The sequence below is a fragment of the Salarias fasciatus genome, unplaced genomic scaffold (assembly GCF_902148845.1).
Source record: "Salarias fasciatus unplaced genomic scaffold, fSalaFa1.1, whole genome shotgun sequence".
Taxonomy (NCBI): Eukaryota; Metazoa; Chordata; class Actinopteri; order Blenniiformes; family Blenniidae; genus Salarias; species Salarias fasciatus.
In genome coordinates this window covers 57,289-73,347 of record NW_021941266.1, presented here as the reverse complement: position 1 = coordinate 73,347, position 16,059 = coordinate 57,289, and the positions used below count along the sequence as shown (strand labels likewise).

The 16,059-nt window shown below is 50.3% G+C and overlaps 1 protein-coding gene across 1 annotated transcript in view; it reads right to left on the bottom strand.

Annotated features, from left to right (window-relative positions):
• Window positions 1-14,820: 14,820 nt before the first annotated feature.
• The window catches only part of slc9a5 (solute carrier family 9 member A5), a gene marked incomplete at its 5' end in the record, with an annotated part of 29,600 nt that continues 28,361 nt past the window's right edge, over window positions 14,821-16,059 (bottom strand). The window contains one exon of the mRNA XM_030086868.1: window positions 14,821-15,472. Coding sequence (XP_029942728.1) covers window positions 14,943-15,472 — 530 coding nt within the window. The remainder of the gene's footprint in view (window positions 15,473-16,059) is intronic.

The window sequence follows — 16,059 nt, the reverse complement described above, 5'->3', positions numbered from 1 at the left end:
GATATCGGTCTGTAGTTAGCTAGAATATCAGGATCAAGATTAGGTTTTTTCAGCAGTGGTTTGATTACTGCGAATTTAAATGACTGTGGCATATATATATATATATATATATATATATATATATATATATATATATATATATATATATATATATATATATATATATATATATATATATATTTATTTATTTACACTGAAGTGGCACATCAGCCCATTGTTAACAGTAAAAATCAAAACATCAAACTAGTCAAAAGCCAAACAGTACAAATGTGTCTTCAGACGAGACTTAAAAACAGGAAGCGACTCAGACTGTCTAATGTCCAGAGGCAGATCATTCCACAGTCTGGGACCAGCCACAGAAAAGGCTCGGTCTCCTCTCAGTTTGCGCTTTGTCTTCGGAACCACAAGCAGAAGCTGATCTGTGGACCTCAGAGAGCGTGTAGGGGAGTACCTCACCAACAGGTCAGACAGGTAACGAGGGGCCAGGCCATTTAGGCATTTAAAGACAAATAAAGAACTTTGAAATCAATCCGATATTGGACAGGGAGCCAGTGAAGGGAAGACAGAATTGGAGAAACATGGTCATACTTTCTAGATCGGGTTAAAAGACGCGCTGCAGCGTTTTGAACCAGCTGCAGCCGTGCGAGTGAGGCCTGGCTGATCCCACAGTACCGGGCGTTACAATAGTCAAGCCGTGTGGTGACAAATGCAAGAATTAGCATCTCAAAATGATGCCTTGAAAGTGAAGACCTTATTTTAGCTAGTTGTCTCAAATGGAAAAAACTCGATTTCACCACAGCACTAATTTGATTATCCAATTTGAGAAATTGATCCATGTTCACACCAAGATTTGAGACAGTAGGTTTAACAAACTGTGACAAGGATCCAAGGTTCACTGAAACAGCATCACCGACACTGCTCGGTCCAACAGGGAGAGCCTCTGTTTTTTTTTTCATTGAAATGCAAAAAATTGGCCGACATCCACGTTTTAATTTCATCAATGCACTTTAACAGTTCTACATCATAAGTGCTTAGCCCGCCGATGGGCGTCGCTATGGGACCTCACGCTCTCGACCAATCACTGAGACAAAAAGGAAGCTTGACGCACCAATCCCGTACGCGCGATGGCGCAGCACCACGCCCGCCGAGGGTATATAACCTCAAGGGGCCTTCTGCAAATCCTTCTTCTTCCTCAGTACTTCATGAGACTAGAAGCTTTCTCCGGATCAAGACCACGGATCAAGACATGGATTCACCGCCTGCGACCAGTCGCCATCAGGCGTCGGGCTTTTCACCTGCCGCTCTTGCGGCACTCCGCTCTGAGAGGGAGATCATCACAAGCGCTGCTTCCTCTGCCTCGGCCGGCAGCATCACCGCCAGCGGTCCTCGTGCCCGGCCTGCCTCGCGCTGCCGCCAGAAGAGCTTCACCGGCAAACCGCCTTCCTGGGAGACACCTCTCCGGTTCCCGCCCGCAAGGACGACGGCGAAGATGCCATGGACATAATCGCCCCTGCCGCCTACGAGTGGGCGACGCCGCCGGCAGCAGCAGCAGCAGCAGCAGCAGCGTCTCGGTGTCGCGGAGTTCCCGCCTCGACGACTCCGCCTCCACCATTTCCCGCGCCAGCCGCCGTGAGCCCCCCCGGCGAGCCTGTCGAACACCTCGCGGAGCTCCTCACCTCCGCCACCGAGTGCACCGGCCTTTCGCTGCCGCCGCAGCCTCCGGACCCGGCTCAACGCGATTTCGCACTCAGGCTAGCAACCCATTCACAGACTCGGTCCCGGACTGCGGTGTTATGTCCCGCCGTTCCTTTATTCCAGGAGAACGTGTGGAAAGGTTGGGGTACGCCTTTCACCGCCAAAGGCGCGGTGAAAGGCTACCATGAATATTCCTGCGTGGACGGCTGGCCGCCGGTCCCCGGACTGCCTGCAATAGAGGACTCCGTGAGACTGTGCCTTATCCCCAAGTCCTCCGCCTGGCCGGGCGGAAAGCCCATGCTGCCGTCTGAGAGAGACAGGTGCATGGCGACCTTCCAGGATCGTGGTTACGCCAGCGGCAATCAAATATTCGCCTTGGCTAACAACATGACCATCCTGCTGGGCTCCGTGGAAAAGATCTGCTACGAGAGGTCCCAGCTCACTCCAGACGACATCGAGGAAATCCAGAACGCGGCCGAGGTCCTCATGCGGATGTGCAGGGCCATCGCCATCAACGGAGGCCGCTTCATGGCAAGCGCACAGCTCGCCATGAGGCACCTGTGGCTTGGCCTGTCCCCACTGTCTGACCGGGACCAGCGGGGAGTCCTGGGCGCCCTGTCCACCTCCTCTCTCATCCAGCGCTGCGCGCAGCTCGCAGCAGCTCGCCCGCATCTGCAGCCTCGCCGTGAGCCGCCGCCGCAGAGACGGCATCCCGCGGACCAGCGGCGCCCAGCCCCCTGCAGCTCCCCGGCGTCTGGCCAGACTCGACCGTCTTTCCGCCGACCCTCCCAGGACGCCGACCAGCCGAAACAGGCCCACGCCTTCAAGTCCTGGAGCGCCCCGTCCGCTCGTCCAACCATAGGTGAAAGTAAGCCGGAACGCACCAGAACGCCGTGCCGGTAAGAAATATCCTGGCCTCTTCTACGGGAACGCCCCGGAACGCCTCTGAAAAGCAACTTTCACTCATGCATGCAAAGCGAGCCCTTTTTTATCCAAGCAAATTTTACCGAAATAAGTGTAAAATTGATGAATACATAAAACTCATCTCCAGACTACATCTTCTGTGACGTGTTGAACAAGGTTAATGCGCCTGACGAGCACTGGAGCACTCGCTTACCGTGACAGGTTGCAGCTTGTAGCGGCGGTCACTCGCTGTAGCGTAACGTTAATCCAATGTCCACTGTTGTGTGTTTTTTGCAGACAACAGGGTCGTCATTTTTGCTAAATAAACAAAACATAAATCCACAAGTAATAAATTGTGAGGGTTCACGCGTCGTAAAATATTCTCCATCTCTCTGTCATGCAGCAGCATCACTCCTTCCGCAAACAAGCACACGTGGAAGTGAGGTAAACTCAATGCGTTCTTTTCATTGGATGGCTGGTTGCCTAGGTGATGTAAGGACCCCTTCCCCCCGTCCCCGTCTCAACAGACAACCAGGACAGGTCAAAAATGCAAAGAAAAATTAAAAAAACATTTAACTATAAACAACATATATTATATATATGTTATAATAATATTCATAGATCTTCAAAAAGCGTTTGATACTCTCGATCATGACATATTGCTGTATAAATTATATAAGTACGGTATAAGAGGTGTTGCTCATGAATGGGTCAAAAGCTGTTTAAAAGACAGAAAACAATTTGTTCAAATCAACGACATAAAATCTAAAAATCGTAACGTAACTTGTGGGGTTCCTCAAGGATCCGTCCTTGGACCAGTACTCTTTCTTCTCTATATTGATGACATTGACGCTGCTTCCAGCTTATTGAAATGCATCTTGTTTGCAGATGATACTACTTTGTATTATGCTGGAGACAATATAAATGAAGTATTAGAAATTGTAGAAAAAGAGTTTCAGAATGTTATAAAATGGTTCAACGCTAACAAACTATCTTTGAACATTAGTAAGACCAAATCTATGATTTTCAGTTACAGAAGGAAAGACGTTGACTCAACACTGACAGTGGAAGGTATAGAGATCGAGAGAACAAAGGAAATGAAGTTCTTAGGTGTATTGCTGGATGAACAACTAACATGGAAATCCCATATAGAGCACGTCAAAACTAAGATTTCTCAAACCATTGCTGTTCTGTACAAATTGAAAGAGTCACTTCACAATAACTCTTTGTTTCTGTTGTACAGTTCATTGATCATACCATATCTGACCTACTGCGTTGAAGTCTGGGGAAATGCTTGTCAGACCTACATTGAACCACTCGAGCGATTCGTGTGGTGAATGGAAGTGGTTACAGAGACCACAGGAACCCAATATTTATGAAATTGAAATCCTTAAAAATTAAAACAATGTATAAAGCTCACCGGAAAAAGTTACCATTTAATTTACAGAATAGATTTGCAAAGCGAGACAGTCAATATAGATTAAGAGGAACTGAAGTTTTCAAACGACCGGAGTCAAGAACCAGATTGAAGGAAAGATGCATCACAACAAAAGGAATCAGTTTATGGAATAAACTTGGCAGTGAAATGAAGAGTTCTCAGTCCATTCACATCTTCAAGAAATGTTTAGAAGCACAGTTATTGGGAGGGAACGACTCTGTTTGAAAGAATGGTCAAACTTAGAATGATTGTTTCTTTTGAAAATATTTCATTAAGGTTTTTTTTTTTGTATTTACATTTTGGGAAATGGTTGTATTCGATCTGTAATTATTTGTGAAATGGTCGTATTTGTATTTTGATTTAGTGAAATGGTTGTATTTAATTTTGCATTTTTTTTGTGATATGTTAACAAATCTTGACAAATTGTCATTTATTTTATGTTGATAGGGGCAGACATCATAAGTCTCACTTCTTTCTGTTCCTTTTCATTTATTTCCTTTAAAAAGAATGAAACAAATAAAATCAATCAATCAATCAATCAATCAATCAATCAATATATTGTTGCCGTGGCAGGCGCCGCTGGGGGCCGCCATACTGTTTGGTGCCGCAAGGCATCATGGGGGGGGGGGATTGTTCGGGCCGTTTCAAGATGTATTTTGTGTTAAAATGTGTTAAAATGTACTTTGTTTTGTTATAGGTGTGTTAAGTTATTGTTTTTCTATGTGTTGATGCTGTTTTTACGGTCTTTTTATGTTAAGTTTCATTTACGTTATGTTGGACCAACAGTGAGAAGGGTCGGTGTGAGAGTGACCTGGCCTCTGTGCGGCAACGCTCGGTGTGAGCGACGTGCTCCCAGTATACGTTGGTTGTTGCAATAACAAAAGCTTTGATTGAGCTGAAGGGCAGCAGTCCTCAAGTTTGGTTCTTATAAACAGGCCAATGATGATCTTGCTTACCTTTACATGTTTCGGCTGTCAAGCTGCAGCCTTCCTCAGAAGTGTCACGTGATGTTGTTGTGTCTGGTCAGCTGATTTATACAGAAATTGGCGCCAGCTTCCTACTGGGTGCAGCAGGATGACAGCGCCATCTGCAGTCCGACTTCTTCAGCACAGTGTCCCAGGTGTGAGAAAGTTGATACGCCCCCTCCGGCCGGTTCACAGTCTGGGGGGCGTTTCCGGATCTCGATGGCCTCCCTGGTCCAGCGGTGGTACTTGTTGCTTTCTGTGAGTGAGAGTCAGAGTTGAGAGAGAGAGAGAGAGAGAGAGAGAGAGAGAGAGAGTCCGAGTTTAGAGAGAGAGAGTCAGAGTTTAGAGAGAGAGTCAGAGTTTAGAGAGAGAGAGAGTCAGAGTTTAGAGAGAGAGTCAGAGTTTAGAGAGAGAGTCAGAGTTTAGAGAGAGAGAGAGTCAGAGTTTAGAGAGAGAGTCAGAGTTTAGAGAGAGAGTCAGAGTTTAGAGAGAGAGAGTCAGAGTTTAGAGAGAGAGTCAGAGTTTAGAGAGAGAGTCAGAGTTTAGAGAGAGAGAGAGTCAGAGTTTAGAGAGAGAGTCAGAGTTTAGAGAGAGAGAGTCAGAGTTTAGAGAGAGAGTCAGAGTTTAGAGAGAGAGTCAGAGTTTAGAGAGAGAGTCAGAGTTTAGAGAGAGAGAGAGTCAGAGTTTAGAGAGAGAGTCAGAGTTTAGAGAGAGAGAGTCAGAGTTTAGAGAGAGAGTCAGAGTTTAGAGAGAGAGTCAGAGTTTAGAGAGAGAGTCAGAGTTTAGGCTCGCAGTTCAGTTCGAGTTCAGAGACTCAGACTTGGTAGAATCTGCTTGGTGGTGATTTTAATGGGCTGCATGCACAGCTCCATTACTTCCTTACAGCACCTTTATTTCCTGTGTTTCGTGATAGGATGAACTGATTAATCCAGGTGTGTCTGACCTCAGTAAATGGCCAGACACACCTGGATTCATCAGTTCATCTGACCACGAAACACAGGAAATAAAGGTGCTGTCTGAACTTCAGGAAGTAATGGAGCTGTGCCTGCAGCCCATTGAGCAGACGGAGAGCGTCTTTGCTGTTCCGGGTTAATTCTTGGTTTTTCTCCACAGGCGGAGGTTTGGAGAAGTCTTCCGCTGCTCGCTCACTTCTTCGGGCTTCTCTTGTTTTTTTGACGTAAAGCCGTAAAAGTGAACGACTTTTGATTCCATCAGAGAGAAAACATCGTCCACTCGGCCTCTGGTTCAAATCTTTATTCACAATATTGAAATAAATCTGAAGTTCATGGTAGAAAACACTGGATGGACTGACATCGGAACACACACACACACACACACACACACACACACACACACACACACACACACACACACACACACACACACACCCTGTGTGTGTTAGACCATCATGAGACAGGTTAGTTTTACCCTACTGATGATGTTTTCTTTCAAATGGCTGCAAGGTTTTCAATTTTCACTAAAAATGGTCTTCCGATAGCCTTACCGTTTTTTAAGGTGGAAATTAAGAAAAAAAATTATTTTTTTTCAAGTTTCACTGAAACCTTACCACTTTTTAAGGTGGAAATTAGGAAAAAAAATCATTTTCACTGAGAAATGGTCACTTTTAAAGTGGAAATTAAGAAAAAAAACCTTTTTTTCAATTTTCACTAAAAAAGGTCTTACGATAGCCTTACCACTTTTTTAAGGTGGAAAATAATTTTACGACCGGCTCAAAGCCGCTACAAAATGAGGCAGACAGTCGGGTAACGAGCGTACAGGAAAAGTTGAATGAAATAAAGTAAACAAAAGAGATCCAGCAACAGAAGTCAAAAGGTCACGGGGGACGCCGTCAGGCTCGCAGCCGGCGAGCGGGAACAAGGCGCCGCCGGAGGCCGGGCGAGCGGGAAGACGTCATCAGGAGGAGAGAGGCCACCACCCAGACCACGTCCGGTAAAGTCATCCCCACCCGGAGCTCCCGTGAGAGAGGAGAGGCAGGCGCGGCGCCAGGCCATGTGTTTGCAGGTGCTGTGAGGTGCTGACCCAACCGCTGATGGTTGATTAAATGCCATGTCAACAACCATGACGCACAAAATTAGTCTACAAACGTGTGTAAACGCACACGTTTGTATTTAACACCCATTCAGAACGATTTAAAGGTTCTACATTAAAATAGTAAATTCATCTAATCTTCCCTTAATACAACACTGAAGAAATGAGCAACAGCATGGAGCAGCGCCGCCCAAGCCTGCATGTTACCATGCACACTACAGCTCTGGTTACAAAATCCACCAAATGCTAAATAACATGCAGCTTAGAAATCAACAGACCTTCTTATATCACATCCAGAATACGTAGCCCAGATATGAACAAGAACTCAGAATAAATGCTATATCCTCCTAATACATTTAATCAACACTGCCGCCACAAAAACACATTCTGACCTGCTGATGTCTTCATAACAAAACATCCTCCTCTTGTGGTGGTTTAGGGCAAAGGCAGCTGTGGTCTCTTCCTGGTCCAAGGCTCGGGTTCTGTCTGAGTTTATTGCCAGCAGTGCCACGTTCTGCTTTGAGAATCTCGGTGTTTGCAGACATGAGAAACGGCGCTCACAGCTCACTGATGAGAAAGCAGGCAGCCGCCCTTCCTCATCTCTTTGGTCCTGTTCTGGTCCTGTTCTGGTCCTGTTCCGGTCCTGTTCTGGTCCTGTTCTGGTCCTCTTCTGGTCCTGTTCTGGTCCTGTTCTGGTCATGTTCTGGTCCTCTTCTGGTCCTGTTCTGGTCCTGTTCTGGTCCTGTTCTGGTCCTCTTCTGGTCCTGTTCTGGTCCTGTTCCAGTCCTGTTCTGGTCCTGTTCTGGTCCTGTTCTGGTCCTCTTCTGGTCCTGTTCTGGTCCTGTTCTGGTCCTGTTCTGGTCCTGTTCTGGTCCTGTTCCGGTCCTGTTCTGGTCCTGTTCCAGTCCTGTTCCGGTCCTGTTCTGGTCCTGTTCTGGTCCTCTTCTGGTCCTGTTCTGGTCCTGTTCTGGTCCTGTTCTGGTCCTGTTCTGGTCATGTTCTGGTCATGTTCTGGTCCTCTTCTGGTCCTCTTCTGGTCCTGTTCTGGTCCTGTTCTGGTCCTGTTCTGGTCCTCTTCTGGTCCTGTTCTGGTCCTGTTCTGGTCCTGTTCTGGTCCTGTTCCGGTCCTGTTCTGGTCCTGTTCTGGTCCTCTTCTGGTCCTGTTCTGGTCCTGTTCTGGTCATGTTCTGGTCCTCTTCTGGTCCTGTTCTGGTCCTGTTCTGGTCCTGTTCTGGTCCTCTTCTGGTCCTGTTCTGGTCCTGTTCCAGTCCTGTTCTGGTCCTGTTCTGGTCCTGTTCTGGTCCTCTTCTGGTCCTGTTCTGGTCCTGTTCTGGTCCTGTTCTGGTCCTGTTCTGGTCCTGTTCCGGTCCTGTTCTGGTCCTGTTCCAGTCCTGTTCCGGTCCTGTTCTGGTCCTGTTCTGGTCCTCTTCTGGTCCTGTTCTGGTCCTGTTCTGGTCCTGTTCTGGTCCTGTTCTGGTCATGTTCTGGTCATGTTCTGGTCCTCTTCTGGTCCTCTTCTGGTCCTGTTCTGGTCCTGTTCTGGTCCTGTTCTGGTCCTCTTCTGGTCCTGTTCTGGTCCTGTTCTGGTCCTGTTCTGGTCCTGTTCTGGTCCTGTTCTGGTCCTGTTCCGGTCCTGTTCCGGTCCTGTTCTGGTCCTGTTCTGTTCCTGTTCTGGTCCTGTTCTGGTCCTGTTCTGGTCCTGTTCTGGTCCTGTTCTGGTCCTCTTCTGGTCCTGTTCTGGTCCTGTTCTGGTCCTGTTCTGGTCATGTTCTGGTCCTGTTCTGGTCCTGTTCTGGTCCTCTTCTGGTCCTGTTCTGGTCCTGTTCTGGTCCTGTTCTGGTCCTCTTCTGGTCCTGTTCTGGTCCTGTTCTGGTCCTGTTCTGGTCCTGTTCTGGTCCTGTTCTGGTCCTGTTCCGGTCCTGTTCCGGTCCTGTTCTGGTCCTCTTCTGGTCCTGTTCTGGTCCTGTTCTGGTCCTGTTCCGGTCCTCTTCTGGTCCTGTTCTGGTCCTGTTCTGGTCCTGTTCTGGTCCTCTTCTGGTCCTGTTCTGGTCCTGTTCTGGTCCTGTTCCGGTCCTCTTCTGGTCCTGTTCTGGTCCTGTTCTGGTCCTGTTCTGGTCCTGTTCTGGTCCTGTTCTGGTCCTGTTCCGGTCCTGTTCTGGTCCTGTTCTGGTCCTCTTCTGGTCCTCTTCTGGTCCTGTTCCGGTCCTGTTCTGGTCCTTTTCTGGTCCTGTTCTGGTCCTTTTCTGGTCCTGTTCTGGTCCTGTTCTGGTCCTGTTCTGGTCCTGTTCCGGTCCTGTTCTGGTCCTGTTCCGGTCCTCTTCTGGTCCTCTTCTGGTCCTCTTCTGGTCCTGTTCTGGTCCTGTTCTGGTCCTGTTCCGGTCCTGTTCTGGTCCTGTTCTGGTCCTGTTCTGGTCCTGTTCCGGTCCTGTTCTGGTCCTGTTCTGGTCCTGTTCCGGTCCTGTTCTGGTCCTGTTCTGGTCCTGTTCTGGTCCTGTTCTGGTCCTGTTCCGGTCCTGTTCTGGTCCTGTTCTGGTCCTGTTCTGGTCCTGTTCCGGTCCTGTTCTGGTCCTGTTCTGGTCCTGTTCTGGTCCTGTTCCGGTCCTGTTCCGGTCCTGTTCCGGTCCTGTTCTGGTCCTGTTCTGGTCCTGTTCTGGTCCTGTTCCGGTCCTGTTCTGGTCCTGTTCTGGTCCTGTTCTGGTCCTGTTCTGGTCCTGTTCCGGTCCTGTTCTGGTCCTGTTCTGGTCCTGTTCTGGTCCTGTTCTGGTCCTGTTCTGGTCCTGTTCTGGTCCTCTTCTGGTCCTGTTCTGGTCCTGTTCTGGTCCTGTTCTGGTCCTCTTCTGGTCCTGTTCTGGTCCTGTTCTGGTCCTGTTCTGGTCCTGTTCTGGTCCTGTTCTGGTCCTGTTCCGGTCCTGTTCCGGTCCTGTTCTGGTCCTGTTCTGTTCCTGTTCTGGTCCTGTTCTGGTCCTGTTCTGGTCCTGTTCTGGTCCTGTTCTGGTCCTCTTCTGGTCCTGTTCTGGTCCTGTTCTGGTCCTGTTCTGGTCATGTTCTGGTCCTGTTCTGGTCCTGTTCTGGTCCTCTTCTGGTCCTGTTCTGGTCCTGTTCTGGTCCTGTTCTGGTCCTCTTCTGGTCCTGTTCTGGTCCTGTTCTGGTCCTGTTCTGGTCCTGTTCTGGTCCTGTTCTGGTCCTGTTCCGGTCCTGTTCCGGTCCTGTTCTGGTCCTCTTCTGGTCCTGTTCTGGTCCTGTTCTGGTCCTGTTCCGGTCCTCTTCTGGTCCTGTTCTGGTCCTGTTCTGGTCCTGTTCTGGTCCTCTTCTGGTCCTGTTCTGGTCCTGTTCTGGTCCTGTTCCGGTCCTCTTCTGGTCCTGTTCTGGTCCTGTTCTGGTCCTGTTCTGGTCCTGTTCTGGTCCTGTTCTGGTCCTGTTCCGGTCCTGTTCTGGTCCTGTTCTGGTCCTCTTCTGGTCCTCTTCTGGTCCTGTTCCGGTCCTGTTCTGGTCCTTTTCTGGTCCTGTTCTGGTCCTGTTCTGGTCCTGTTCTGGTCCTGTTCCGGTCCTGTTCTGGTCCTGTTCCGGTCCTCTTCTGGTCCTCTTCTGGTCCTCTTCTGGTCCTGTTCTGGTCCTGTTCTGGTCCTGTTCCGGTCCTGTTCTGGTCCTGTTCTGGTCCTGTTCCGGTCCTGTTCTGGTCCTGTTCTGGTCCTGTTCCGGTCCTGTTCTGGTCCTGTTCTGGTCCTGTTCTGGTCCTGTTCTGGTCCTGTTCCGGTCCTGTTCTGGTCCTGTTCTGGTCCTGTTCTGGTCCTGTTCCGGTCCTGTTCTGGTCCTGTTCTGGTCCTGTTCTGGTCCTGTTCCGGTCCTGTTCCGGTCCTGTTCCGGTCCTGTTCTGGTCCTGTTCTGGTCCTGTTCTGGTCCTGTTCCGGTCCTGTTCTGGTCCTGTTCTGGTCCTGTTCTGGTCCTGTTCTGGTCCTGTTCCGGTCCTGTTCTGGTCCTGTTCTGGTCCTGTTCTGGTCCTGTTCTGGTCCTGTTCTGGTCCTGGCATCTCTAGATGTTCATCAACAGAGCCAGCCGGACTTGTTTCCCCACCTTCAGAAGTTTTTTTGTCCATCCGGGGACGTTTCTGAAAAACAAAGCGATCCATCTCCGCACCGTTCCCCTCGAAGCTGCCGAGCTAACAAAACACGCCTCACCAGCCAAAAACAGAGGAGTTGGGTCAAAGGTTATGTGCGTAATCTAGTGCATATTTTGGCTTTTTTTTTTGACAGTTTTTATATTTTCTGATTTAAAATGACTTTGAGTGTGTACTGCACAGCTGCAAATAAAGTTACATACAAAATTTAAATAATTGAAATTTTTTTGGGGGTGCTATGGGGGCGCTTTGAAGCACCCCCAAGCCCCTCCCTGGCGCCGCCTACTAGGAAAGGCAGGAGCACCGGCAGGGCAAACCACACCACACCCCAAAGCCTCCCACCCAGCCTGGCGGCAGCATGGAGACACATTCTGGTTTCACTTCTCACTAATGAGTGGTCTGACTGCAGCCTGACCGCCTTTTAAGGTGGAAATTCAGAGATGGTTTTTTTTTTTTCAATTTTCACTAAAAATGGTCCTACTATAGCCTAACCTTACTGCTTTTTAAGGTGGAAATTGAGAAAACTTTTTTCTTTGTTTTTCTCTAAAAATGGTCTTACCGCCTTTTAAAGTGGAAATTCAGAAAATTGTTGTTTTTTTTTTAAATTTTCACTAGAAATGGTCCAACTATGGCCTTACCGCTTTCTAAGGTGGAAATTAAGACATTTGGTGTCATGCCCCCTCCTCTGTTTCGAGGGCGTGGTCTGCCTGGCTGCTCTCTCTCTTTCTCTCTCTCTCTCTCTCTCTCTCTCTCCTGCAGGTGAGCAGGCTGTGGGCGGCTCAGCAGCGTGTTGGCGTCACCTGTCCGGGGAGCGGCCTCATCTGTCACACCTGTGATGCTGCCCACCTCGGCTGGCTGCAGTCCGCTCTCCGATGCGGGATCGTCGTTCCGCCTCAGTCAGTTTTCTGTCTGTGAGTTTTCCAAGTCTGGGTTGGATTCTGTGCCTTGACCCCGTACCTTCTGCGTTGCAGCCTGGACCACCTCGTTTGACCCCTCGCCCGCCACCTGCTCGGCAGGCCTCCAGAACCTCAGACCCGTGCACGCCTGCCGGCGGTGCAGCCGCTGCCTGGGACTCGGGCCTCGGACCAGGCCACGTCAATAAACCCTTTAAACCCAGGCCACCGGTGTCGGTTTGCCTATCTGAGCCTCTGTTTCACCTGCCGTAACAATTGGGTTTTTTTTTCAATTTTTGCTAAAAATGGTCGTCCTATAGCCTAACCTTACCGCTTTTTCAGGTGGAAATTAAGAAATTTTCTTCACATTTCAGTAAAAATGGTCTTAGGCGACATGCTCAAATCTGAAGTGGCAAACAGACTGGATCCCTTACAGTTTGCTTACAGACGGGCCGAGGGACGGAGGATGCCGTCATCACTGTCGTGCACTTCATCACAAAACATCTGGAGCATCCCAAAGCCAGGGTGTTATTCGCAGACTTCAGCTCTGCCTTTAACGCGACACTGCCCCACCGGGTCATTGAAAAATGAATTAATTTGGATGTAAGCCCGAGCTTGTGAAATGGTTTTATTCCTTCTTGCCAGGTCGCTCACAGCAGGTCTTGGTTCACTTTCTACTTGTAAGCAGAGGAATGTTGGGGTGCCACAGGGTCGTGTGAATTCTCCGATTCTGTTTACATTGTATCCCAACCAGTGCAGAAGTTCACATGCCTGCAATCACGTAATTAAGTTCTCGGACGACACGATTATCCTCTCCCTACTGGACAATGGGTCAGACCCGAGAATGTACTTTGAGGAGATAGACAGGTTTACTTCCTGGTGTGAGGATCATCATCTGGTGCTAAACACAGAAAACCAAAGAGATGACCTTTAACCCTCATGGGGTTACAGTACACGAGCCAGTGATCATCAGAACACGGTAATTGAACAAGTGTCTTCATACAAATACTGAGGCCTGACTGTGTCCAGCAGCTTGAGCTGGAGTAATCATGTAGAGTATGTGTGCAATAGGCTGGCTCGAAGACGACGTGTTCTCAGGCGTCTGCGTCTGGTCGGCGTTCGCGCTGAACAAAGCCACATTTTACAGAGCAGGTTGTGCAGGCTTTGTGACATATGGAATGGCTGTCTGGTTTGGCTGCCTCACAGCTCGCAGAAATAAAAATCACACAGCCTCTGCCATCTCTGCACGAGGAGGCTGTGGTCAGACGGGCTCGAAACAGTGAACGACCCCAAACATCTTCTTTTATCTGAGTGTGACCTGCTGCCCTCCGGGAGGCGCTACAGAGAGCACAGCTGGCGTTATAACCGTTATAGATTCTCTTTCGTTCCCAAATCTATCTCACTACTCAGCCATCATCTCAAATCCGTCCAACGTTCCTCCTCCTCACGGCCTGCCGGGGCCGTGGGGAGGCACCGCCGAGCCCCCGTCCCTCCCCCAACCCTCCGGTCTGGAGGGTTCTGGGTACGCCGCTCTACTGGGCAGAGGGGAGGCCTGAAGCTGTGGATCCTCTGCCCAGCTCACAACCTCACCTCTACAATAACGCGACACTCAAAACCTCCACAATAACCAGATACACCCAAAACCTCTGTGCCTCTGCAGCGCCGACTGACCATGTCAGCACTTTTCTTCCTATCGTGAAACATTGCACAGTTCCTGTGCTTCTGTTGTTGTAAATGCTTTGCTGCTTTTAATTGTCTGTTATTTATAGCCTGTGCCTGTCCACTGCACTGCTATGTCATGGTTTTGTACGTATGAACGTATGCAGCTGCACTATGGGCCCAAGACAGATTTCCCCTCGTGGGACAATAAAGTTTATCTTATCTTTTCTTTATCTTGTCTTGTCTGATCTTGGCCACATGGTGGTGCAGTGGTTAGCGCTGTGCCTCACAGCAAGAAGGTCCTGGGTTCAAATACGGGCCGGGGCTCGGGGCCTTTCTGTGTGGAGGCTGCATGTTCTCTCCGGGTTCTCCGGCTTCCTCCCACGGTCCAGAAACATGCATGTCAGGTTAACTGGTCTCCCTGAATTGCCTCTAGGAATGAATGTGTGAGAAAACATGGTCCACTCGGCCTCTGGTTCAAATCTTTATTCAGAATATTGAAATAAATCTGAAGTTCATGGTAGAAAACACTGGATGGACTGACATCTGAACACACACACACAAACACACACACTGTTTTCTGGTCACAGACTGAACCACAGGAGGAGGAAGAGGAGGAGGAAGAGGAGGAGGAAGAGGAAGAGGAAGGGGGACAGGAAGTGAGGTTCTTCTTGGACATAGTGTGTGAAGTGGATGATTGGTGGAGGTTCTCCTGCTCTCTGATTGGTGGAGGTTCTCCTGCTCTCTGATTGGTGGAGGTTCTCCTGCTCTCTGATTGGTGGAGGTTCTCCTGCTCTCTGATTGGTGGAGGGGCTCCTGCTCTCTGATTGGCGGAGGGGCTCCTGCTCTCTGATTGGTGGAGGGGCTCCTGCTCTCTGATTGGTGGAGGTTCTCCTGCTCTCTGATTGGTGGAGGTTCTCCTGCTCTCTGATTGGTGGAGGGGCTCCTGCTCTCTGATTGGCGGAGGGGCTCCTGCTCTCTGATTGGTGGAGGGGCTCCTGCTCTCTGATTGGTGGAGGTTCTCCTGCTCTCTGATTGGTGGAGGTTCTCCTGCTCTCTGATTGGTGGAGGGGCTCCTGCTCTCTGATTGGTGGAGGTTCTCCTGCTCTCTGATTGGTGGAGGGGCTCCTGCTCTCTGATTGGTGGAGGGGCTCCTGCTCTCTGATTGGTGGAGGGGCTCCTGCTCTCTGATTGGCGGAGGGGCTCCTGCTCTCTGATTGGTCGGCTCACAGCTGGGTGGGGCCTCGGCTGTGTGGCTCGCTGGTCTCAGCAGGGGGCGTCGTCACCAGACTCCGGAGGTACACACAGGGGTTCCTCCTCCTGCCGGGGCCGGGGGCGGAGCCTGGAGGGGGGGGCGGGGGGGGGGGGAGGGGCCGCATAAGAGGCTGCACCTCCTGCAGAGCCTCCTCCCTCTCCTCCTCCTCCCGCTCCCTCAGGGAGGAGGTGCCGGGCGGGGTGTAGGAGGCGGGGCGGGGCCCTCCGGCCCTGCAGAGGGCGCTGATCCTGGGGTGGAGGGGCTCCGGGGGGGCGTGGGGGGAGGACACGCTCTCCAGGGAGGAGATGCTCTGGTTCCAGGCCTCCTGCAGGTCCACAGGGATCACTTTAGTGGCCTCCAGGGAGACGCAGGGAGGAGGAGAACCCAGGCCTCCTTTCCACGGGAGGAGGCCGGCCGCCTCCGAGGGGGAGGAGGGGGAGGAGGACACCGGAGGAGGAGGAGGAGCAGGGGGGGGCTGTCCCCCCTCCAGGGCTGCAGGGACTGAGGACACACCAGAGGAGGACAGTTAGAGACAGACAGAGACAGGAAGTCCTTACATCACTTACTGCTCTGACATCACAGGAGGAGGAGTCACATGACGTCACAGGAGGAGGAGTCACATGACACCACAGGAGGAGGAGTCACATGACATCACAGGAGGAGGAGTCACGTGACATCACAGGAGGAGGAGTCACATGACGTCACAGGAGGAGGAGTCACATGACGTCACAGGAGGAGGAGTCACATGACGTCACAGGAGGAGGAGTCACATGACGTCACAGGAGGAGGAGTCACATGACGTCACAGGAGGAGGAGTCACCTGAAGGACCAGGACTGAGAAGTCCTGATCTAACATCTGGATCCAGACTTGGGTTCTATGAGTGTTTTCGTCAGCTGACCTCCACTGGGAGTGCTTAAAGGAGTCATATTATGCAAAGTTCACTTTAAAAAGGAGTCTTTACAGTCATGTTGCCTCCCAGAGCCTCTGTATGATCCCCCAGAAGTGAAACATTCAGTCGCCTCCCTCAACTGTGCGCTCCACTTTTAAGAAAATATACACTCAAACACACGGTTCTGAAATCTTCCTC